General features: G+C 41.5%; 3 protein-coding genes and 1 non-coding gene across 4 annotated transcripts; 3 read left to right on the top strand and 1 right to left on the bottom strand.

Annotated features, from left to right (window-relative positions):
* Positions 1-4,001: 4,001 nt before the first annotated feature.
* LOC117066333 lies at positions 4,002-4,108 on the bottom strand. The gene has a single exon (XR_004430293.1). It is a non-coding gene; the product is annotated as a U6 spliceosomal RNA (small nuclear RNA).
* A 1,008-nt stretch (positions 4,109-5,116) lies between these two features.
* Positions 5,117-8,219, top strand: LOC117065739 (protocadherin alpha-1). The gene has a single exon (XM_033180931.1). It carries the CDS (start codon positions 5,642-5,644, stop codon positions 8,063-8,065), a length of 2,424 nt encoding a protein of 807 aa, XP_033036822.1. The 5' UTR covers positions 5,117-5,641; the 3' UTR covers positions 8,066-8,219.
* Positions 8,220-14,276: 6,057 nt separating this feature from the next.
* Positions 14,277-16,965, top strand: LOC117065730 (protocadherin alpha-2). Its single transcript, XM_033180921.1, has one exon. It carries the CDS (start codon positions 14,459-14,461, stop codon positions 16,931-16,933), a length of 2,475 nt encoding a protein of 824 aa, XP_033036812.1. The 5' UTR covers positions 14,277-14,458; the 3' UTR covers positions 16,934-16,965.
* A 2,965-nt stretch (positions 16,966-19,930) lies between these two features.
* Positions 19,931-25,460, top strand: LOC117065738 (protocadherin alpha-3-like). Its single transcript, XM_033180930.1, is given in 3 exon segments — positions 19,931-22,509; positions 22,511-23,024; positions 24,966-25,460. Coding segments are annotated over 3 exon segments (2,436 nt in total). The 5' UTR covers positions 19,931-20,653; the 3' UTR covers positions 25,032-25,460.
* The last annotated feature ends 378 nt before the right edge of the window (positions 25,461-25,838 follow it).

Below are 25,838 nucleotides of genomic sequence, written 5' to 3'. Positions count from 1 at the left end.
TCCACTGGCACTTGGAAGAATGTATTTTATAATTTTTTTTTTTTTTTTGAGATGATGGAGTCTCTCTCTCTCTTTTTTTTTTTTTTTTTGACAGCGTCTCACTCTGTTGCCCAGGCTGGAGTGTAGTGGCATGATCTTGGCTCATTGCAACCTCCACCTCCCAGGCTCAAGTGATTCTCTTGCCTCAGCCTCCCAAGCACCTGGGATTACAGGCGTGCACCACCACACCTGGCTAATTTTTGTATTTTTAGTAGAGACAGGGTTTCACCGTGTTGGCCAGGCTGATCTCGAATTCCTGACTTCAAGGGATTTGCTTGCCTCAGTGTCTCAAAGTGCTGGGATTACAGGTGTGAGCCACTGTGCTCAGCCTGTGATTGTTGCATAATGTGTTCTATAAATGTCAATTAGTTTCCATTGGTTAGTGATGTTGCTGAGTTCTTCTATATTCTTGCTGATTTTCCCTTTAGTTGTTTTGTTATTTGTTGAGAGAGAAGTGTTGACTTCTCCAATTATAATTGTGGATTTATCTGTTTCTCCTTTTAGTTCTATGAGATTTTGTTTCACAGCTCTGTTGTTTGGTGCATACACATTTAGGGTTGCCATGTCTTTTTGGTGGATTGACTCCTTATCATTTATAATTTTCCTCTCTCTCTCTTTTTTTTGTTTTTTGTTTTTTTGTGGGATCTTGGCTCACTGCAAGCTCCGCCTCCCAGGTTCACGCCATTCTCCTGCCTCAGCCTCCTGAGTAGCTGGGACTACAGGCGCCCACCAGCACTCCTGGCTAATTTTTTATATTTTTAGTAGAGATGGGGTTTCACTGTGTTAGCCAGGATGGTCTCGATCTCCTGACCTCATGATCCACCTGCCTCAGCCTCCCAAAGTGCTGGGATTACAGGTGTGAACCACCGTGCCCAGCTTCTCCTGAAACAGGGTCTTACTCTGTCATCAGACTGGAGTGCAGTGGTGCGATATGGGCTCACTGCAACCTCCGCCTCTCAGGATCAAGCGATTCTCTTGCCTCAGCCTCCCAAGTAGCTAGGATTACAGGCACGCATCACTACCGCCTGGCTCATTTTTGTATTTTTAGTAGAGATGGGATTTCATCATGTTGGCCGGGCTGGTCTTGAACTCCTTACCTCAAATGATCCACCCGCATTGGCCTCCCAAGTTGCTGGGATTACACGCATGGGTCAGTGCTCCCGGCCTAATTTTCCTCTATATCCTGGTAGTTTTCTTTGTCCTGAACTCTATTTGATAGATACTTCTGCTTTCCTTTGATCACTTCTGACTAAAAAATTAAAGTTGAGCAAATTTCTGCTCGATGGGTACCAAAACCATTGCACCCAGATCAGCTGCAGATAAGAGCTGAGTTTCCATGGAAATTTTAAACAATGGGATCAAGATTCTGAATATTTTCTTTGGAGAATTGTAACAGGAGATGAAACATGGCTTTAGCAGTATGATCCTGAAGACAAAGCACAGTCAAAGCAATACTACCAGGAGGTGTAAATGGTCTAGCCAAAGTAAAAGCAGGCTGGTCAAAAGCAAAGGTCCCAACATACACAAAAAGCAAAGGTCATGGCAACAGGTTTTGGGGATGCTCAAGGCATTTAGCTTGTTGATATAGCTTTTACATTTTTTATTTGAATCTCCCTGTATTTTTATATTTCAAGTGAGATACTTGTAGGCAGCATGTAATTGGGTCTTTTTTTAAACTCACTTCATCAGTTTTTTTTCTCTTTCTCTTTCTTTTTCTTTCCTGTCCTTTTCTTTTCTTTTTCTTTCTTTCTTTTTTTTTTTTTTTTTGGAGACAGGGCTTTGTTCTGTCACTCAGGCTAGAGTGCAGTGGTATGGTGTCGGCTCACTGCAGCCTTGATCTCTCAGGCTCAAGTTGTCCTCCCACCTCACTCCCCTGAGTAGAGGAAAGAATGATTTCATTCTTTCCACTTAGGAGGAAAGAATGATTTCATTCTTTCCACTTAGGAGGAAAGAATGATTTCATTCTTTCCACTTAGGAGGAAAGAATGATTTCATTCTTTCCACTTAGGAGGAAAGAATGATTTTGAGGACCAGGTCCAAGGCCCTGCTGGCATGTGAAGCCTTGGGACACTGCTCCCAGGATCCTGACTGCTTTGGCTCCAGCTGGAGCCCAAAGGGCCACAAGTACAGCTCTGGCCACTGCATTGGAGAGTTCAGGCCACCATAAACCTTGTTGGCTTCCACATGGTGTTAAGCCTGTAGGTACATAGAATGCAAGTGTGAAGGAGGCTTGGCAGCTTCCACCTAGATTTCAGAGGATGTATCAGAAAGCCTGGATGCCTAGGCAGAAGCCTGCCCTAGGATGGAGCTCCCATAAAGAACTACTGGAGCAATTCCCAGGAGAAATGTGGAGCTGGAGCTCTCCCACCGAGTTTTCACCAGCATATTTTCTAGTGGAGCTGTGGGAAGGGGGTCACCATCCTCTAGATCCAAGAATAATCTAAGAATGCCACCAGCAGCTTGCACCCTGAGCCTGGAGAAGCTTCAGGCATTCAATTCCAAGCCATGATATCAGCCATGGGAGTTGCACCCTACAAAGCCATGGAGGTGGGGCTGCTCAAGGCCTTAGGAGTCTGCTCTGTGCACCAGTGTGCCTTGGGTGCAGGACATGGAGTCAATAATTATTTTGGAGCTTTAAGATTTAATGTCTGCCCTGTGTGGTTTCAGTCTTGTGTGGGACCTGTTCCTTTCTTTTATCTGTTTTCTCCTTTTTAGAATGGGAATGTTTACCCAATGCAATGCCTGTACTACCATTGTATCTCTTTTTTTTAATCTTACAGGCTCATAGGTAGAAGGAACTTGCTTTGAGTCTCAGATGGGACTTGGGAGTTTTGATTGAGTTGATGCTGGAACAAGTTAAGATTTTGGGAGAACTATTGGTAAGGAATGATTGGATTATGCAACGTGAGAAGGACATGAGATTTGGAGGGCTGAGGTGGAATGATATGTTTGGATATTTGGCTCCTCTGAATCTCTTGTGGAAATGTGATCCCCAGTGTTGGAGGTGGACCTAGTTGTGGGTGTTTGTGTCATGGGGGCAGATTCCTTATGAATGGCTTGGTGCTTGGTAATGAGTGAGTTACCACTTTATGAGTTCACATGAGATTTTCTTTTAAGAGTGTGGCACCTCCTCCTTCTCTCTCTTGCTTTCTTTCTCTCTTACCATGTGATATGCTGGCTCCCTCTTTGCTTTCAGTTGTGATTGGAAGTTTCCTGAGGCTCTCACCAAAAGCAGATGCTGGCACTGTGCTTCTTACATAGCCTGGAGAACCATGAGCCAAGTAAACCTCTTTTCTGTATAGATTACCCAGCCTCAGGTATTCCTTTATAGCAATGCAAAATGGACTAATGCACCACCCCAGCAGAGAGCGGGAGGTGGCAGCGTGTTATTTTCTGCGTAGGGGTACTAGTCCAGGCTGCCCACATGGTCTCCTCTGATACCACAGCTGTGGAGCATGTTAGCAGTTGGGGGAATGAAAATCTCAGTTTCATTTTTTGGCCTGATCTGATACCACCAGAAGTATTGGGTTTCCTCATTAACAGCTTTGCAAGAGTGTAAATCTAGATTCCCCAGTCAACTTTGGCTGGTGTGGGGCCACAGTGTTTTTCTGTGGTGATTATCTGGAGTAAATGATTATCTAGGAGCTTTTTGTCTTGCTAGGCTGCCTATTTCTTGGTCCTTGGTCTAGAAAGAGCATGCTTTTTTTTTTTTTTGAGCTTTTTGCATCAGTACCTAATAATGTTTCTGGCTGTTGGCTTCTTCAGGTCCAAGTCTGGAATAAATAAGGCAAAAACCCAGAGAGTACACCACTGTGTCATTCTTCAAAATGTATAACTCATTAAAGTATTTTGCATTTCCAAATGTTGACAATGTTCTCTAAATCTACTAAGCTTTAGAATGTTTCCAAGTTCAAAGTTTGCTTCACTTTTGGAGTAAGAGAATATTCGTTTTTTGTTTTTTTTTTAATGTGGAACGCTTCACGAATTTGCGTGTCATCCTTGTGCAGGGGCCATGCTAATCTTCTCTGTATCGTTCCAATTTTAGTATATGTGCTGCCGAAGCGAGCACTATTCATGTATTTTATATTGCTCCATCTTTTGTAATAAAGTAATTACTACATTGAACTGTTAAAATATATAAACTACTTGTTAAAAATAAAATAGCTCCATGTTTTATCTATATCTTAATTATCAAGTAAACAAGGATTTAGGCTTTCTGATTATGAAGACATACTGGATTAAATAATCCTTATTCACATTAATATCCTTAACTATTCTTAGTACTTAAAATATAAACATTATGGCTCTTCCTGCTATTTTATCTATATCTTAATTATCAAGTAAACAAGGATTTAGGCTTTCTGATTATGAAGACATACTGGATTAAATAATCCTTATTCACATTAATATCCTTAACTATTCTTAGTACTTAAAATATAAACATTATGGCTCTTCCTTTAAAAAAATAACTAGTGATAGCTTATTCTGATCACACTTCTTAGTCAAACTAAGATGTAGCTATGGGATTCTGACTATGAATTGGACTGAAATTGAAAGAGAGGTTATTAATAAGTAGGTTATTCTCAAATTATTTTTAAATCTATCTTTGCATTAGATTTACATTTTTCTTTTGACTATGGACTATATTAAGACTCTCAGTATGTGTCTCTGATATTGCAATTCAATATCCATATGATTTTTGTTGTAATATGACAATGTTTGGTCTCGATAAGAAAAAAGCATGGCTGAAAATTTAACATAGGAATAAAAGATCTAGTGGACACTGATTCAGTTAGGAGTACTGACTTCTGGAAGTTAGAGTTATAAGTTCAATATGTAGGTCATTATGTTATATAACAAGCAACAAAGGAAAATGTCACAAATATCTTTATTCTAACAGTTAAAGTATCAGAAAATGATGAAGTTGTTCATACAACATTAAAGGAATGTTACATGTGTTCAGAAATTTTCCAAAATGTCATCTGTAAGTACCTGATAACTATATATACATGTGCATATGTATGTGTGTGTGCATAATATCATTTAAAAAATAAACACCCAAGCTATGCTAGAATAAGGTAAATCATATCAGTCAAAGTACCTTATTTTAAAACTTTGACATTCAGTTGCAAATATTTAATAATAAAAACATATGAGCTGATAAACTGTTTTAAATAAAATGATGTAAGGAGAGGTTAAGTATATCTTAAAGTTTCTAATTCAATTGTAATATGTTTGTAATCATTACCAAAGGAAAATACTGGATTACACACTCTCCAATGAGATTTGAAATGTCCTGGGTCTTCAAAGGACATAAAATTGAAAATGATTGCATTGAATAAATTGCAGACGGATATAGAGGTTGCATTTTGAAAATCAATGAATGGATCTAAAATTTACATTGGCCACATGATGTCGCTGTACACCACAAAGTCTTGTCAAAAGGAGCTACTGATCACTAAAAGTAAAGGAGGAAGCTCCATTTTGTCACCGCCTGAAAGAAGACAGAAACGGTAAAGAGATAAATGATTGGAAGTATTAGATAAAAATAGCATGATTTTGAAGTAAGGGGAGGGCATAAAAAAGGTGTAGTCCTTTTGCAATGGTGTTTTCTAGGAGAGGAGGCCTGGGAGCCCAGGATCTGCTTCTTTCGCTTCTGCTCCTCGCAACCTGGGAGGTGGGGAGCGGCCAGCTCCACTACTCCATCCCGGAGGAAGCCAAACACGGCACCTTTGTTGGCCGCATTGCTCAGGACCTGGGGCTGGAGCTGGCAGAGCTGGTGCCGCGCCTGTTCCGGGTGGCGTCCAAAACACACGGGGACCTTCTGGAGGTAAATCTGCAGAATGGCATTTTGTTTGTGAATTCTCGGATCGATCGCGAGGAGCTGTGCGGGCGGAGCGCGGAGTGCAGCATCCACCTGGAGGTGATCGTGGACAGGCCGCTGCAGGTTTTCCATGTGGAGGTGAAGGTGAAAGATATTAACGATAATCCACCCGTCTTCAGAGGCAGAGAACAAATAATATTTATTCCTGAATCTAGACTCCTGGATTCGCGTTTTCCGATAGAAGGAGCTGCTGATGCAGACGTTGGTGTTAACGCTCTTCTAGCGTACACCCTCAGCCCGAGTGATTATTTCTCTTTGGATGTACAGGCAAGTGATGAATTGAGTAAATCTCTTTGGCTTGAATTGAGAAAATCTTTGGATAGAGAAGAAACACCAGAACTTCGCTTATTACTGACAGCCACTGACGGGGGTAAACCGGAGCTGCAAGGTACAGTTGAGCTGCTGATCACTGTCCTCGACGTTAATGATAACGCCCCACTGTTTGATCAGGCCGTATACAGAGTCCACTTATTAGAAACTACAGCAAATGGAACATTAGTGACCACATTAAATGCCTCCGACGCTGACGAAGGTGCAAATGGTGAAGTTGTCTTTTCCTTTGACAGTGGTATTTCTCGTGACATTCAAGAAAAATTCAAAGTTGATTCCAGCTCAGGAGAAATCAGGTTAATTGATAAACTGGATTATGAAGAAACAAAATCCTACGAAATTCAAGTAAAGGCAGTTGATAAAGGAAGTCCTCCGATGTCAAATCACTGCAAAGTTTTGGTGAAAGTGCTGGATGTAAATGATAATGCTCCGGAACTGGCAGTCACTTCGTTGTATTTGCCTATCAGAGAGGACGCTCCACTCAGCACCGTCATCGCCCTCATCACCGTGTCTGACCGTGACTCAGGTGCCAACGGGCAGGTGACTTGCTCCCTAATGCCCCATGTCCCCTTCAAGCTGGTGTCCACCTTCAAGAATTACTACTCGTTAGTGCTGGACAGCGCCTTGGATCGCGAGAGCCTGTCGGTCTTTGAGCTGGTGGTGACCGCGCGGGACGGGGGTTCGCCTTCGCTGTGGGCCACAGCAAGCGTGTCCGTGGAGGTGGCCGACGTGAACGACAACGCGCCAGCGTTCGCGCAGTCCGAGTACACAGTGTTCGTGAAGGAGAACAACCCGCCAGGCTGCCACATCTTCACGGTGTCTGCGCGGGACGCGGACGCGCAGGAGAACGCGCTGGTGTCCTACTCGCTGGTGGAGCGGCGGGTGGGCGAGCGCGCGCTGTCGAGCTACGTGTCGGTGCACGCGGAGAGCGGCAAGGTGTACGCGCTGCAGCCGCTGGACCACGAGGAGCTGGAGCTGCTGCAGTTCCAGGTGAGCGCGCACGACGCGGGCGTGCCGCCTCTGGGCAGCAACGTGACGCTGCAGGTGTTCGTGCTGGACGAGAATGACAACGCGCCGGCGCTGCTGGCGCCTCGAGTGGGTGGTACTAACGGTGCAGTCAGTGAGCTGGTGCCGCGATTGGTGGGCGCGGGTCATGTGGTGGCGAAGGTGCGCGCAGTGGACGCCGACTCCGGCTACAATGCGTGGCTGTCCTATGAACTACAGCCGGCGGCAGGCGGCGCGCGCATGCCGTTCCGCGTGGGGCTGTACACGGGCGAGATCAGCACTACTCGTGTTCTGGACGAGGCTGACTTGTCGCGCTACCGCCTTCTGGTGCTGGTGAAGGACCACGGTGAGCCAGCGCTGACAGCCACGGCCACTGTGCTTGTGACTCTGGTGGAGAGCGGCCAGGCGCCAAAGGCCTCTTCGCGGGCGTCAGTGGGTGTCGCGGGCCCAGAGGCGGCGCTGGTGGATGTTAACGTGTACCTGATCATTGCCATCTGTGCGGTGTCCAGCCTGCTGGTGCTCACACTGCTGCTGTACACGGCGCTGCGGTGCTCAGCGCCGCCCACCGAGGGTGCATGTGCGCCGGGCAAGCCCACTCTGGTGTGCTCCAGCGCGGTGGGGAGCTGGTCGAACTCACAGCAGAGGCGGCAGAAGGTGTGCTCTAGCGAGGGCCCACCCAAAACCGACCTCATGGCCTTCAGCCCAGGCCTACCTCCAAGTCTTAATCCGTCAGAAAGAAATGAACAACCAGAAGCAAATTTGGATCTTTCTGGTAATGTAAGTCCAACTTTCGAGTTTTGGCTTTAAATAGTTTTCACATTTAACTTGTCTAATCATCTTTTCAAATATCACTTTAAAAGAATGTCTTCAAGGTGTTCACTAACGTTGAAATAAATCGTACAATTGAATGTAGATATCCTATTAATGCCAATTTTGTCTCGAATGGAACTAGAAAGCAAAGAAAAATGTAGGGACAAATTGTCATATTTCTTGATTATTTAAATCAAGAAATACGGCCTGGTCAAACAGTGGGGCGTTATCATTAACGTCGAGGATGGTGATCAGCAGCTCAACTGTACCCTGCAGCTCCGGTTATTTCCGACAGGTTAAAAAAAGCTACAATACAAGGTACAATATAAGGAACGTTGATCATATTTAACACAAGATCTCAAAGTAGTAAAATAACAGTGATATTTTCAGGGTAACTTATTATGTTATCTTTTCTTGTAAAATGTCAAGCCCCGGACAAACAATTCTAGACAAAGTTACAGAAATCATCTGCCTTTCCTTTACGTGGGTAAGTTTCAAAGTGAACAATAAACTGAATAGTTTTAAGCAAATGTAATTTAAAATACATTAATTGGCCAGGGGCGGTGGCTCATGCCTGTAATCCCAAAACTTTGGGAGGCCGAGGTGGGCAGATCACCTGAGGTCAGGAGTTTGAGACCAGCCTGGACAACATGGTGAAACCCTGTCTCAACTAAAAATACAAAAATATTGGCCAGGCATGGTGGGGGGCGCCTGTAATCCCAGCTTCTGGGGAGGCTGAGGCAGGAGAATCGCTTGAACCTGGGAGGTGGAGGTTGTAGTGAACCGGGATCGCACCATTGCACTCTAACCTGGGCGACAGAGTGAGACTCCGTCAAAACAAAAACAAAAACAAAAACAAAAACCGACCAACCAACCAACCAAACAAAAACACCATTTATTGGGCGATTTGTTTAATTTCTTTATGAAAACATACAACCACGACTTCATTGTCGTTGTGAACAATTTCCTGATGCCATTAGCCTTGAGTTCCCCTGGGTCTAGAAGGCTTAATATTGCATGTATTTGCTATTTCGGGAATCCAGTTAGGAAACACTTATTGAGCACCTCCCATTCCTCCCATTCACTCACAAATTTCTAAAACCCTTTACTTTTTAGCTCATTCGATCCTTCCTACGATTTTATGAAGACTTTAGTCACATTTTGTGGATAAAGGTGCTGAGGCTCGGAAAAACTAAGTTCAGTATTATTACTAAGTTTTCTTCAAATTTCCTGAGGATATCCAAAACTTGCTTGCTGTCATACGGTTCTTTACCTTTCCTAAAATGTTTAAGGTAGCTTACAGTGGAAGAAATTTGCAAAAGCAAATTATTAAAAAATCTGCTTAAGGCCAAAGTAAAAGATCAAGAGAAAGATGGGAGTCATTATTTCAAAAACCAAGCCTAGGCTGAGTGCAAATCCCAATGCTTACCGTCCTGTAAGTCAATATAGGAGTATAAAAAATAACAATAAAAGGAAATTCTCTATACCATTTCTTCAAGAGAGAAAAAATAGCCTCTTTCTGCTACAAAATCAAAGAAGGTTTGATTACTGATGATTGTGTAAAGGTTGAGCAATATACTGGGCATCATGTTTTATAGTAGTTTTGCAAAACCCACGGAAATATCCTTGATGTAGACATCATTGTGTTTGCTAGTCATTCAGTCAAGGGAGTAATGTTAAATTTTATTTCCTATGTTTACTTCTGAAGTTACTTAAATATTAAATGAATGTATTTTTGTTTGTCAAACATTCAAACATATGTGAATGTCCCATTGTGAAGACATTCTATGAGAAATTAATATAATTTGCTAGTTAAGTTTCTAGAGATTTGAGTTGATACAGAGTTGTTGCTTAGAGTATTGTAAAAAAAATAGGCTGTAAGCATGTTCTATAACTTTTAATATATTATCATACTCAGCTTTTTGGCAAGAATCAGAAAAAAAAAAATCTTAGGATCATGTTGCCAAGAAAATGTCCCAGTTCCTCAAAATATGAGACAAACTTTGTAGGATTATAAAATTGGAAAAAATAGATCAGAAAATCACAAAACAATTTATCTTTCCAATTCACATTACTATGTCCCCAGAGCTTCATTTGCTAACAATATTAATGTCCAGGCTTAGAATTGCCTTTAGATACATTCAATATTTCTTTATTTAGTTTTCTAGGTTAGTTGAGGTTATTAACTTGAAAGTGAATCACAAATAATAGTGAATTACTATTAAACCAAAATAAATGGGTGTAGGAGTACAAAATTTGAAAAGTAATTTTATGAAAAGGTAATTCTAGAATGGAGGAAAAGATGATTGTGGAGTGGTATTGTCACTTAGTATTTATTTTAATGTAAATATGAATGGATTTCCCATTGGTAGTTAAAGTTCTTCCTCCATTCCAAATCTTCATATAGTTAACACAACTTTCAATAGGCTTATCTTTCTTCATGAGATTTCTTCCACAAACTAGTAAGGTATCATTTGAGGGACCTTAGAGGCTTGTGGTCAGTGAAGGATGCAAATAGATGAAAATGAGAAATGGTTTGTGTTGGTAGCCACTACCAATATTCCTCTGAGAATGCTGGAGGATTTCATTTTTTTGTTGTTTTGAAGTAGCACGATTGCGTGATTTCCTTTGGCCAATGAAATGTGAATGGTGTGTCACTTCCAAGCAGAATTATGTAACTGCCAGTGAAAGACTCTTCTGCTGTCTTTTCCTGTTACAGCAATTACATAAGCACTGGTTGATACTGAGATGCCATAAAGTCAAAGCAATCCAGGATTCTGAGCCAACATGTGGAGAAAAGCTGTCATAGGAAGTCCCCAAAAACTACAAAGGACTCTGTAGGAGCAAGAAATAAAATTATGTTTACTTTAGAGCAAAAACTGAATGTTAACTCACAACAGCATATGTATTGGGGTCCCACTGCCATTAAGCTAATATGAACAGAACAAATTTTAAGAGGAGGGCATTTTTTTTTTTTACAACAGGAAATACAACGGTAGGAGAACATTATTGTTGACACTTTTTACTAAGACATCTGACCATTAAGCAGATTAGATAACTTGAATTCCATGGAAAAAAATCTACTGTGTTTTGATTACTTTTTCTTAAATATAAAAGGTAGCAGAAGAAAAATAATAAGCTGAAATTTAAAATGTCATAGATATTCCTTCTTTTTTCTTGCTTAGGATCCATTCCCTTTGTTGTTTTTTTCTTCTAGGGTCTTCTAGTAGTTTTGTGAAAGACTAGGTTGAAGGTTTTGCAAGAATGAGTGCTTGGACATGTAAACGTTAAGGGACATACAGTTGCGTAGATAGGTGCAAAGGGTATAATTTTAGCAATGGGTACTATATTAGTTTCCTTGGGCTGATGCAACAAATTACCACAGACTTGGTGGCTTGAAATAGCAGAAATTTATTCTCTTACAGAGTCTCTCTAAGAATAAATTTCTTCTTTCTTACAGAGGCCAGAAGTCCAAAATCAAGGTGTTGCCTGGGCCACATTTCTTCTGAAGACTTTAGGGGAAAATTTTTTCTTGCATCTTCCAGCTTCTGGTGGCTCTTGGCATTGCTTGGCTTCTGGCAGCATACCTCCAGTTCCTGCCTCTGTCTTCACATTTCCTTCTTTCCTGTGTTACTATATGCCTTCTCTTTTTCTGTCTTTTATAAGGGGCAACCATCATTGGATTTATGGCCTTCTTTAATCTAGGATGATCTCATATCAAGATCCTCATCTTTGTTACAACTGCAAAGACCTTTATTCCAAATAAAGTCACTTATTTGAACCTCAGAAAAGTGATATCTTTTGGGGTATCTTTGACCCAAAACAGGTACCAAGAGATATCAAGTGCAGTGAGAGGAAGGATGATTTGCTGAGCATGGTTTCTTAGTCTCTTTTCCTCATTGTGGGGGAAATATGCTTGCATATGTGGCAACAGTATTCTATCTCCGAGGGAAGGGGGAAATATTCTATGTTCTCAGAAATCCTAAATAACAGCACAAAATGCCTCTTACACCCCCACATATGTCATTCTGAAAATCCAGTATAATTATCTTATATGATTGCAGAAATTGTCTCAAGCAAGTCATGTTTCCTGAAGCTGGCATCTGGATTCTAGGTATAATTCCTTCTATGTGTCAACAGTGGTCAATGTTGGCCATAGATTAAGCAATAATTACTGGGTGTCACACATATGCAGTTGCTTTGCAACTACATAATGCTGTAATGACCAGTTCTGTAGCTATCTGCCATCTGTTTAAGCTCCAGGAGAATTTGGGTACATGCCATGACCTCCACTTTTCAGTTCACATAAGAACCAACCTCCCACTTTTCATTTCACATAATTTAGGTGGAGCTGATTTCATTTCCTGGCTTCAAGAATGAACAAATGGACCTATGTCTAGCCAATGTGAGAAAAATCACAATTATTGACTAAAGGAAATTTACATCATACAAACTGGGCTGTGGGAAGTAATATCCAGGATTTTTGCTGGACTGTTAGAAAAGGGCACTTTCTGGTAAGAGTCAATAAACTAGTAATTTTTAGTCTAGAAAGCTACTTCGGACATTTTGCCAGCACACTGTGAAAAGTCTACCTGAGAAGATGGTCAGCAGGGGAATAGGAATTATAAATGTGGAGATTATTTTCCTTATGGAATTATGGAAGGGTGTAGACCCAGTTCTGCCTGAAACCAGTAATCAATCACCCACTTCCATATACAAGTCAGTAAAGGATTCTCTGGTTTATTTGTGCTTAAATCAGTTAACTTGGGATTCATTGTTAGAGTATGATTAATATAAATACACACTTCCATAGATGGTACAAATGAGTATCTTAAGATACTGTACACAAGGGAAAAAATTGTTATTGGAAAAAAAGCCAGCTTTTCTTAACAAGAGCTTTGCTTTTCTCTTATGGACATTGCAAATTTTGCAATTAATCTTACTTTTCTCTTTGCTCTAGAAAGCTGAAAACAAAATTTGTGACATGGTTAGAGTAACTGAAAATGACCCTTTATTATGCATTTTGTATGATATCCCACTCCTTGATTCATTTTATTTCATCCTCATCTTATCTTTATTCTATTTTCATTTTTTTTAATGTGAAGGGATCAGCTAAAAATTAACAAGATATTCTCAAGTAATTAACACTAAAAAAGAGATCACTTGTACTGTTCTTGCATAAAAGTCTAAATGTAATGGAAAAGGAAATATTCTAAATTAATAATACATTATCCAAATGAGAAACAAATAAATTATTAATTTCAAAAATCTGCAAACAATTCAAAAATCAAAATTAAATCACAAAACAACAGTATATATACACATATATTTTCAATGGACTAAAATACCTTTGATTACTATGTTCTTCATTTGAAGAGACTGAAAAATGCTAAATATCCAAAAGAATTGAAAGCAGGGTCTCAAGGAAATATTTGCACACCCATGTTCATGGCAACACTGTTCACAGCAGTCAAGAGATGGAAGCAACTCAAATGTCCACGGATACTTGAATGAATAAACAAAACGTGGTGTAAACATATGTTGGACTATTATTCAGCCTTAAAAAGGAAAGAAATCCTGTCACATGCTACAACATGGATGAACCTTGAGAAACCGTCCACGGATGTTTGAATGAATAAACAAAATGTGGTGTATACATACGTTGGACTAGTATTCAGCCTTAAAAAAGGAAATAAATCTTGTCACATGCTAAAACATAGATGAAACTTGAGGACATTGTTCTAAGTGAAATAGGCCAGTCACAAAAAGACAAATACTGTATGAGTTCACTTATATGAAATACCTAAAGTAGTGAAATTCATAGAAATAGAAAATAGAACTGTGGTTACCAGAGACTGGAGTGAGGGTGAAAAGGGGAGTTGTTGTCTGATGGGTATAGAGTTTCTGTTTTCCAAGATGAAAATTTCGTAACAACGTGAATATACTTAATATTACTGAAATGTACACTTAATCATAGTACATTTATGTACATAATACATTTACATAGTACATAGTACATTAATATGGTAGTTTTTAATTTTTATGTTGTGTGTGTGTTTTTTTTTACCAGAGCAAAAAAAGGGTAAAAAGGTAATATATTTTAGGGCTTAAAATAGGTATTTTTTCCAAGATGAAAGCTATGAGTAAACTTAAACCAGAAAATTGACTAGTTTTAAATCTACAGAATAAACAGTAGAGCCTTCGTTTTAGCCACATGATGTCGCTGTCCACCATAGAGTGTTCTCTAGGAAGAAAAATACCCAGAGCCCCTTTGTTACTTCAGAGAAGCGGAGGAATAAGAGAAGAAGCAGGACTTTAACAGAGACTAGAATATTTAAATTTTTTGCAAAATATGTTCCTCTAATTTGATCCAATCGTTGTGGATTGGTAATGGCGTCTTCTATCAGACGGGGCCGAGAGGGCTGGACATGGCTGCTCTCGCTTCTGCTCCTCGCAGCCTGGGAGGTGGGGAGCCGCCAGCTCCGCTACTCCGTCACTGAGGAGGCCAAACACGGCACCTTCGTGGGCCGCATCGCGCAGGACCTGGGGTTGGAGCTGGCGGAGCTGGTGCCGCGCCTGTTCCGAGTGGCGTCCAAAACACACGGGGACCTTCTGGAGGTAAATCTGCAGAATGGCATTTTGTTTGTGAATTCTCGGATCGACCGCGAGGAGTTGTGTGGGCGGAGCGCGGAATGTAGCATCCACCTGGAGGTGATCGTGGACAGGCCGCTGCAGGTTTTCCATGTGGACGTGGAGGTGAAGGACATTAACGACAACCCGCCAATATTTCCAATGACAGTCAAGATTATCCGGTTTCCCGAATCGAGGCTGCTTAATTCTCGGTTTCCTCTAGAGGGAGCATCTGATGCAGATATAGGAATAAATGCTCTTCTCTCCTACAAGCTCAGCTCCAGTGAGTTTTTCTTCCTAGATATACAGACAAATGATGAACTAAGCGAAACTTTGTCTCTCGTGCTGGGGAAATCGCTGGACAGAGAGGAAACTGCTGAGGTTAATTTGTTACTGGTGGCTACTGATGGGGGCAAACCTGAGCTCACGGGCACCGTTCAAATACTTATTAAGGTATTAGATGTAAATGACAATGAACCAACTTTTGCCCAATCAGTTTACAAAGTAAAATTGTTAGAGAATACTGCAAATGGGACCTTAGTGGTTAAATTAAACGCTTCTGATGCAGATGAAGGATCAAACAGCGAGATTGTATATTCACTCGGTAGTGATGTGTTCTCCACTATACAAACTAAGTTTACCATAGATCCCAGCTCAGGGGAAATCAGAACTAAGGGAAAATTAGATTATGAAGAAGCAAAATCCTACGAGATTCAGGTCACTGCAACTGACAAGGGAACCCCTTCAATGTCAGGACATTGTAAAATTTCATTAAAACTTGTGGACATCAATGATAACACACCGGAAGTCTCAATAACGTCTCTTTCACTTCCCATCTCAGAAAACGCTTCCCTGGGCACGGTCATTGCTCTCATCACGGTGTCGGATCGCGACTCTGGTACTAATGGACATGTCACCTGCTCCCTGACGCCCCACGTCCCCTTCAAGCTGGTGCCCACCTTCAAGAATTACTACTCGTTGGTGCTGGACAATTCCCTGGACCGCGAGAGCCTGTCAGCCTATGAACTGGTGGTGACCGCACGGGATGGGGGCTCGCCTTCACTGTGGGCCACCGCCAGCGTGTCTGTCCAGGTGGCCGACGTGAACGACAACGCGCCGACGTTCGCACAGCCTGAGTACACAGTGTTCGTGAAGGAGAACAACCCTCCCGGCTGCCACATCTTCACAGTGTCAGCGTGGGATGCGGACGCGCAGGAGAACGCGCTGGTGTCCTACTCGCTGGTGGAGCGGCGGGTGGGAGAGCGCGCGCTGTCGAGCTACGTGTCGGTGCACGCCGAGAGCGGCAAGGTGTACGCGCTGCAGCCGCTGGACCACGAGGAACTGGAGCTGCTGCAGTTCCAGGTGAGCGCGCGGGATGCGGGCGTGCCGTCTCTGAGCAGCAACGTGACTCTACAGGTGTTCGTGCTCGACGAGAACGATAACGCGCCGGCACTGTTGGCTCCTAGGGCTGGCACTGCTGCCGGCGCGGTGAGTGAGCTGGTGCCGTGGTCGGTGGGTGCAGGGTACGTGGTGGCGAAGGTGCGTGCGGTCGACGCGGACTCAGGCTACAACGCCTGGCTTTCGTACGAGCTACAGCTGGGTACTGGCAGCGCTCGCATCCCGTTCCGCGTGGGGCTGTACACGGGCGAGATCAGCACGACACGTGCCCTCGACGAGACTGACTCGCCTCGCCACCGCCTACTCGTGATGGTGAAGGACCACGGAGAGCCGACGTTGACAGCCACGGCCACCGTGCTGGTGTCGTTGGTGGAAAGTGGCCAGGCACCCAAAGCCTCGTCGCGGGCGTGGGTGGGCGCCGCGGGCTCAGAGGCTACGCTGATGGATGTCAACGTGTACCTGATCATCGCCATCTGCGCGGTATCCAGCCTGTTGGTGCTCACGGTGCTGCTGTACACTGCGCTGCGGTGCTCGGTGCCGCCCACTGAGGGTGCTCGCGTGCCGGGAAAGCCCACGCTGGTGTGCTCCAGCGCCGTGGGGAGCTGGTCTTACTCGCAGCAGAGGCGGCAGAGGGTGTGCTCTGGGGAGGACCCACCCAAGACGGACCTCATGGCCTTCAGCCCCAGCTTATCTCAAGGTCCAGACTCCACAGAAGAGAGACAGCACTCAGAATCAGAATACGTAGGAAAGGTGAGTCTTTTAATTTTTCTTGCCAATTCTAAAATTATTCTTTTAAAAAAATTCTATATGATTTCTACTAGTTATTTAGATTCATAGTTTCTCATTTATTTTATATCATCCTACTGTGCAATGTTGAATATGAATTAGAGATCAATTTCTTGCATTTACTGAACAATTTACTTAAACAATCTACGTAACTGTTTTCTTATTTTTACATTTTGGCATTTCCGTCATTAAGTCATGAGTAATAGACCATGAAAGCCTGAAAAACACCTCAACAAAATTTGTAAATTAAACATTGCTCTCTTTTAAAAACTGAAAATCACAATCGGAAGATATTAAAGAATTTGATTATATAATACATATTTTCAATTGACACTGTCTATCCAATCTGTCAGATAGTGTTTGGAATAACCTATATCCTGGACATTTCTTAGATTTTCAAACTAGCTTTGGATCAACAATGCCCTTGTCTATGCAGTAGTTAATAAGTTACATTTTTTTCTTTTTTCTTTTGTTGTTGTTGTTGAGACAGAGTCTTGCTCTGTCACCCAGGCTGGAGTGCAGTGGTGTGATCTCAGCTCACTGCAACCTCTGCCTCCTGGGTTCTCCTGCCTCACAGCCTCCTGAGTAACTGGGATTACAGGCGCCAACCACCACGCCCGGCTTTTTTTTTTTTCTTTTTAGTAGAGACGGGGTTTCACCATGTTGGCCAGGCTGATCTCAAACTCCTGGCCTCAAGTGATCCTCCCTCCTAGGCCTCCCAAAGTGCTGGGATTACGGGAGTGAGCCACTGCGCCCGACCTTTTTATTTGTATTTGAAATCAGACTGAGTGGATATTTTAATGCCAGAATTTCCAAAAGTATGTAGCACAGGTTGTTACAACAAAATGACAGCACTTAGGAATAATTGCTAATCTTAAGTATGTTTTTTATAAGTAAAATAACCCATTATTTGGTATAAAGATTTCACACTGATAAAATTTTTGAGTTAACAGGCAAAAATAGAGAGTACTGAGAAAAGAGACCCTCTCTATTTTGTTTAATTTGAAAATCTTAACATTTAAAAATCACACTGGGGTTGTTCAGGTCGTGGGACTTTTTCTTCATTTAAGTGGAGACTACCCAGTCTTTATGTTAACCGTTGATACATCATCCTTTCAGTATCATTATCATTAGGCCAATGTGTGCAAGCCTCCCACTGCAGAGAATGAGTACCTTTTTCTGGCGTCTAATTCTATGCATGGGAATACATTTTCTATTAATGTGAGCTCACTCAATTTTATCTGGAAGCATCCATATTCCTAATGGAATTGGAATTTTTCCAAAAGGTGAGGTCTGGTCTTGGATGACTACATTTTCATTTGAAACATTTATTTTGGGTAATTAAAACACTGAACTCTACAAGTAAATGCTACCCTTGGAAAGAATTTTTTTAGCTTTTCCAACCAAAGGAAGATGTATTGCAATAAAATAACTGTCTTAAACAGTCCTCTACTGCTTGGTTCTTAGTTATTTGCTGTTTATTCTAAATATATGTGCATATTGATAAATCATAGAACTAACTTCCATTAGTGATCTTACCTTTAGCCATTCCATAGTTAGGTCAGAATATCCATTTCCAAGTTATACTTGACCACTATGTTAAAAGCATAAATGATATGCTTTTAAAATTATATTCACATATGTCCAAATCTCCAGGAATCACAATCTGTTGCTCTATAAGTTTTTTTTTTTAATTCTTATTTACATTTTTTTCTTGGTTGTCTAAGAGATGTCTAGGTGGTAGTAGAAACTATTCACTGATACTTTATCTACAAAATAGCTCAATCTTTTAAAATCATATTTCCTTTAATATTACCTTTATCTCTTAATAATCAGTATGGAGTCTACTCTGTTATAAATTCCCATGTGACATCCCATTTTGCAATGAGTATAACTCTTAAAGGTACTGAAAAGCATAGTATTACAATAAGTTGTCAAAGACATCTCATTAATATGAAGTCCATGAAATTTAAAAATTTTAAATTTATCTCTCATTTTCAAACTAGCTACCATCTTTCAAAATTCAGCAAAGTGGTAACTGGAATATTAATAGCTATAATTATTTCTTAGTTCCATGCTTTTCAGAAATAATTCTTAAATGTTTACTTACTTCATAATATAGCACAATAGAATCAGTTAGAAATTATGTAAGTTTGATATTAACAAATATCATTAATTTAACTTACATTTTTATTTATCTTGCTTGAAAAAGTTAATTCAAAATATTAATTTATTTATTCACAAAAACAACAATTGATAATTTATCCTATTCTAAATATGAATAATAAAATCTGAGTAAGTTGCAGTCCTGGCTTCCATTTAGTGAGTACACAGAAAACAAACGCTGAAATGAAAACTTTTCCCCCAAATATTTAAATCACATGTTTGATTTTATTTTGAAATGGTCTGGCTATAAGCAAAAATTTGTACATTCTTTTATTTCTCTAAATTTGACCTCTTTCCATGAATTTTCTTTGCCCCACTTCCAAATGCTGAGAGAATTCATGCTTCTCACTGAATTCACAGAGATCTTTAGAATGTTTTATTATTTAGTGTTAAATATGTTGAGTAAATACTGGGTTATGTTCCTGGGTTACTTTTCTCCCTTCACTGGTTGGTTAAATCATCAATTCTTTCCAGTAACAACTTTTAAAGAAGCTGGAATCTAGAAATTCATCAGGAGTGGAGATCATCAAAAACATAATTATTTTATATTGTTAACATTTTAGTATATACAGGTAAATTCAAATACATAAAGAGTGTGGAGAAAATTAAACCTAATATATTCTTAATTGATGTGATGTGAATGTGGCAAATATACAAATCACATTCCCACAATAGGAAACAAATTTCCTGTTTGAATTTCTCTGTAAAGGACTGACTTCTGAAATCTTTATGTAAGTAACAGTCAAGACAGTTGACGAGGCCGTAGTTCTTGAAAACGGGGCATGGGAGGGAATTATAGACATTCTACAAATTTAAAAAACCATAAATGTACATATTTAAAAAAATTAACAGTTGCTGTAATAATATAAAATAGATACATGTATGTTTTAATATACACAGCACACATACACTTTTAAATACTTAAATGTCTCAATGTTTTGATGATCATTAATCTGAAAGGATCTGATTTTTCTCTAAAATGTAGCTTGGGAGGTAAAGAGGTTAATGGTAAGTTGTCTTGAATCAGATTGAAATCCCATCGTACCAACAGTTAATATCGTTTTACTTAACCTCTATGTGTTTATAAAAAGCGAATAATATTAAAACCTATTTCAGAGGATTGTGAGAGTTTAACGGGATAATTCCATTAAGACAAGTAGAAAAGTGGCTGTCACATGGGAAACATTTCCAATAGATGTCCACTGTTAAAACAGGAATCACAGTATTTTACTGTATGTCATGAATTAGCACAATTGATAGTGAATTAGTATAAAAGTTCTAAGGAAATATTTAGATAAAATATAAGGACTTTGAGGAGTGACCGAAGGATATTACAACTGAAACTACAAATTTTGGGAACGTTCAAACGACATACAAGGAAAAGAAGATATATTTACATATTTAATACTTACACATTTAGCCACATGATGTCGCTGTCCACCACAAAGTCTTTCTCCACAAAAGAGAGCGTGCATTACGTATTCAGATACTGCTTTGCTTCATCCTCTCTAAAATTTAACACCGAGGAGTTTAAGAAATGAAGATAGGGAACTCGAATTATTTTTAAAGTTTGGATTAATGTAAAGGCAATCTAATATTTGGAAAATGCTTGCAATGTTCTCCTGGCGAGAAGATCCTGGAGCCCAGTGCCTGCTGCTTTCTCTTCTGCTCTTCACAGCCTGGGAGGTGGGGAGTGGCCAGCTCCACTACTCCGTCTCCGAGGAAGCCAAACACGGCACCTTCGTGGGCCGCATCGCGCAGGACCTGGGGCTGGAGCTGGCGGAGCTGGTGCCGCGCCTGTTCCGGGTGGCGTCCAAAACACACGGGGACCTTCTGGAGGTAAATCTGCAGAATGGCATTTTGTTTGTGAATTCTCGGATAGACCGCGAGGAGCTGTGCGGGTGGAGCTCAGAGTGTAGCATCCACCTGGAGGTGATCGTGGACAGGCCGCTGCAGGTTTTCCATGTGGACGTGGAAGTGAAGGACATTAATGACAACGCGCCAGTTTTTCCAATGGCTGTAAAGAATCTGTTTATTTCCGAATCCCGACAGCCTGGCTCTCGGTTTTCGCTAGAGGGCGCATCAGATGCAGATATCGGAACAAATTCGTTGTTGACTTACAGTCTTGATTCCACTGAATATTTTACCTTGAACGTTAAAAGAAATGATGAGGAAATTAAATCCCTTGGACTCGTGTTGAAAAAAAATTTAAATCGAGAGGACACTCCTAAGCATTATTTACTAATAACAGCAATTGATGGTGGGAAACCAGAGCTCACTGGCACGACTCAACTAAAGATCACTGTTTTAGATGTAAACGACAATGCCCCAGCGTTTGAGAGAACGATCTATAAAGTCAGATTATTCGAAAATGCACCAAATGGTACCCTAGTGGTGACCGTTAACGCCACAGATTTGGATGAAGGAGTAAATAAGGATATCGTATATTCTTTATATACGGACATGTCAACAGATATTCTGTCAAAATTCCATTTAGATCCAGTCAATGGACAAATCAGTGTAAAGGGTAACATAGATTTCGAGGAAAGTAAGTCATATGAAATCCATGTAGAAGCCACGGATAAAGGAAATCCTCCGATGTCAGATCACTGCACAGTTCTACTCGAAATTGTAGACATCAATGATAATTTACCTGAGTTAGTTATTAAATCACTATCTTTACCTGTATTAGAAGACTCGCCACTTAGCACAGTCATCGCTCTGATCAGCGTGTCTGACCGTGACTCAGGTGTCAATGGAGAGGTCACCTGCTCCCTGACGCCCCACGTCCCCTTCAAGCTGGTGTCCACCTACAAGAATTACTACTCGTTGGTGCTGGACAGCGCCCTGGACCGCGAGAGCGTGTCGGCCTATGAGCTGGTGGTGACTGCTCGGGACGGGGGCTCGCCTTCACTGTGGGCCACGGCCAGCGTGTCCGTAGAGGTGGCCGACGTGAACGACAACGCGCCGGCATTCGCACAGTCCGAGTACACGGTGTTCGTGAGGGAGAACAACCCGCCGGGCTGCCACATCTTTACGGTGTCTGCGCGGGACGCGGACGCGCAGGAGAACGCGCTGGTGTCCTACTCGCTGGTGGAGCGGCGGGTGGGCGAGCGCGCGCTGTCGAGCTACGTGTCGGTGCACGCGGAGAGCGGCAAGGTGTACGCGCTGCAGCCGCTGGACCGCGAGGAACTGGAGCTGCTGCAGTTTCAGGTGAGCGCGCGCGACGCGGGCGTGCCGCCTCTGGGCAGCAACGTGACACTGCAGGTATTCGTGCTGGACGAGAACGACAACGCGCCAGCACTGCTGACGCCTCGGGTGGGTGGCATCGGTGGTGCAGTGAGTGAGCTAGTGCCGCGGTCAGTGGGTGCGGGCCACGTGGTAGCGAAGGTGCGTGCAGTGGATGCTGACTCGGGCTACAACGCGTGGCTTTCGTACGAGCTGCAGCCGGGGACGGGTCTGCATCCCGTTCCGTGTGGGGCTGTACACAGGCGAGATCAGCACGACGCGTGCCCTGGACGAGGTGGATGCCGCGCGCCACCGCCTACTGGTGCTGGTGAAGGACCACGGTGAACCCTCATTGACCGCCACAGCTACTGTGCTGGTGTCGCTGGTGGAGAGTGGCCAGGCACCCAAGGCCTCATCCCGGGCGTCCGCTGGCGCCACGAGCCCTGAGGCTGCACTGGTGGATGTCAACGTGTACTTGATCATCGCCATCTGCGCAGTGTCTAGTCTGTTGGTGCTCACACTGCTGCTATATACTGCTCTGAGGTGCTCCGCGCCGCCACCGGAAGGCGCGTGTGGGCCGGGCAAGCCCACGCTGGTGTGCTCCAGCGCGGTGGGGAGCTGGTCATACTCGCAGCAGAGGCAGCAGAGGGTGTGCTCTGGAGAGGAGTTGCCCAAGACCGACCTCATGGCTTTTAGCCCTAGCCTTCCTCCTTGTCCAATTAGCCGGGATAGAGAGGAGAAACAGGATGTGGACGTTGATCACTCAGTCAAAGTGAGTAATTTTTATTTATTCTTTCCAAAATGTCTTTTTCATTCCTCAATGTTTTCACTATTTTGGAAATACGTTAATAGTTAAGTATGAATTATGTGATTCATAATTAGACTTTTCCAGTTTTTTGGTTTTGTGGTTAAAATGCTAAGATTTTTGTTGCTAATTTTTGAACCAAATCAGCAGTAAGTCATGAGATCCACACTTGTAATTTTGTTTGTCAGCAGGTGCAGAAGTAGGATTACTTTATTGCTAAATGCCTGGGTATAAGACAAATATTTTTTCTTAGATGAGTTTCATTATGTAGAGAATTTGATTTCGACTCGTTTTATATTTATCCCTACACAATGCTTCTTCAATATTTTTTGCCACTTTTCATTTGGACTTCCTACCACCTGTTAGTACGAATGTTACTTGCTCATTTTATGAGTTCACCTAAATGCTTATAATTCCCTATTGATTATGCTTTTCCACCTTCAGTTTCAAAAATTAGATCATTACACCTGTTGTCTTTTATGGAACCTCTTTTATTCTGTTATTCATTTGTTTGGAGTGTCAATCCTTCTTTTTCACTTGAATATGATTCATTTTAGGCCTTGTGCTCTTATTTGGCACTACTGTTTATTGTTTCTTGATTTCCCAGTTGGGAGAAAAATCGAGAATAACAATTGCATTTAGAATTGTATTTTTGGGCCGGGCGCGGTGGCTCAAGCCTGTAATCCCAGCACTTTGGGAGGCCGAGACGGGCGGATCACAAGGTCAGGAGATCGAGACCATCCTGGCTGAAACCCCGTCTCTACTAAAAATACAAAAAACTAGCGGGGCGAGGTGGCGGGCGCTTGTAGTCCCAGCTACTTGGGAGGCTGAGGCAGGAGAATGGCGTAAACCCGGGAGGCGGAGCTTGCAGTGAGCTGAGATCTGGCCACTGCACTCCAGCCTGGGTGACAGAGCAAGACTCTGCCTCAAAAAAAAAAAAAAAAAAAAAGGAATTGTATTTTTGTTCATCTTTAGTTTATCACTACTTTATTTAATACTACTTTAATAATACTACTGTATTATGTGTTCAAATTTATTTATTACTAATAGCTAAAATATCAATATGAAGTGAAAATTTAATAGCTCTGTAGTATATTTATATGTTCATTTTAAAAGAATGTTTTAAATCTTGTTAAAAATAATTTTCAATGTGAACAATATCTTGAAAATAATTATAGTATCTAATTTTAAAACTATCCCTACTAGCAAAACTTTTCATTCATTAGTGTCTTTTACATACCATACTAAGGATGTTAATATGAAATAAATTTGATAAGCCAATGTTATAATGTTATTACTGGTTACCTTCTCTGAATAGCATCCTACTTATTAATGTGTGCCATGCAGTAAGTAGAAAACTCCAAATAACCAGAACCAAATAAAATTGAAGTTAGACTTTTTTCTAATCACTCCCCCCACATATTTGGTTATCTCCTCTAGCAATTAGTTGGACTCCCATTTTTTTTTTTTTGTCTTTTTTTTTTTTTTCCTTTTTGTGGAGAACGGGGTCTCGCTATATTACCCAGGCAGGTCTCGAACTCCTGGGCTCAAGCTATCCTCCCGCCTCTGCCTCCCTGAGAGTTGGGATTACAGGCGTGAACCACCATGCCCAGCCTGGACTCCCATTTAAGTTTCCCTACCACTGGAGAGAAATAGTAACCAATTGAAATCTGGTCAATACTCATTGACAGTGTGGGAGGTCTAACATGTAAAATAGATACTTTTCTTGACTCCTCTCCTTCCCCCGACTTTCATTTTCTTTATTTCCTTTTTTGCCACTATCCTTTGTTGCTCCCTTGTCCATGAAGTAGTAACCGTAGTGTGTCCATCTCAGGTCAATATTTTAAAAATTTAGTTCTGTTATCAGCTTCTTGAATATAATAGAGTCAGCCAAAGTACGTGTCTTCCCAGATATGGAACTTCAATCTTCAAATCCAGCTTGCCTCTTGAAATTCTTGTCTAACAAGACTCTTGGCAAAGACATTTTGAAGACTTTGGAATTTTTGCTTCGCAGATATATTGATGCTATGCCAAATAAATATTGAATAGCTACCAAATAAACATCCTTTTCTATGCTGCTGCATTCCCCATCTGTACATTAAAATACCTGGTAAATGAAAATATTACAAATGAAATGTGTGAAAATGGAATTCTTCCTCTTTTTTTCCAATGTGCTTGATGTCAATGATCATTTTGTAAAAATCTAGTTTGGGTCCCCAAATAGTGAAAGTACCCTGGTTTCTTTTTGATTCAGAAAGTTGGTGGGTTTTTTTGTTGTTGTTTTGATTTGTGTGTGTGTGTGTGTTTGTGTGAATGTAGCTCTTCGATAGAGAGGGAGCATAAAGCTATTTTCACTACATTGATTTTTTGTTTAGACAAACAGGATGAAAAGAACTTTATGAATACAGGAGGCAAAGAAAGTTTTTAAATAGCTACCATTATGTCTTTATATATTAAATGTCTTTATGTAAGAATAAATGTATTGTGGTTTATTTATTGGGAAGTCTTCATTCCCCATTAATACCCAGGATGATTCAAAGATCGTGATTACCAAGAATTAGAAGAAAAATTAAGCTAAAACCCAAGTTTTCAACATGGAATTTGAAATACGTCTTAATTGGGGAAATGTCTAGAGACTTTTTTTGTATCTTTAGAAAATTATAGAGGCTGCCGAAACACCACATTTTCCCAACTAGCTATGCGATCACCTGAAATTAATGCATTTTATTAGGAAATGGAAGGAAACCAAACCTTTTC

The sequence above is a fragment of the Trachypithecus francoisi genome, unplaced genomic scaffold, assembly GCF_009764315.1.
Source record: "Trachypithecus francoisi isolate TF-2019V2 unplaced genomic scaffold, Tfra_2.0 Lachesis_group2, whole genome shotgun sequence".
Taxonomy (NCBI): Eukaryota; Metazoa; Chordata; class Mammalia; order Primates; family Cercopithecidae; genus Trachypithecus; species Trachypithecus francoisi.
The sequence above is the reverse complement of the archived record's forward strand: the minus strand, read 5'-3'. Positions and strand labels throughout refer to the sequence as shown.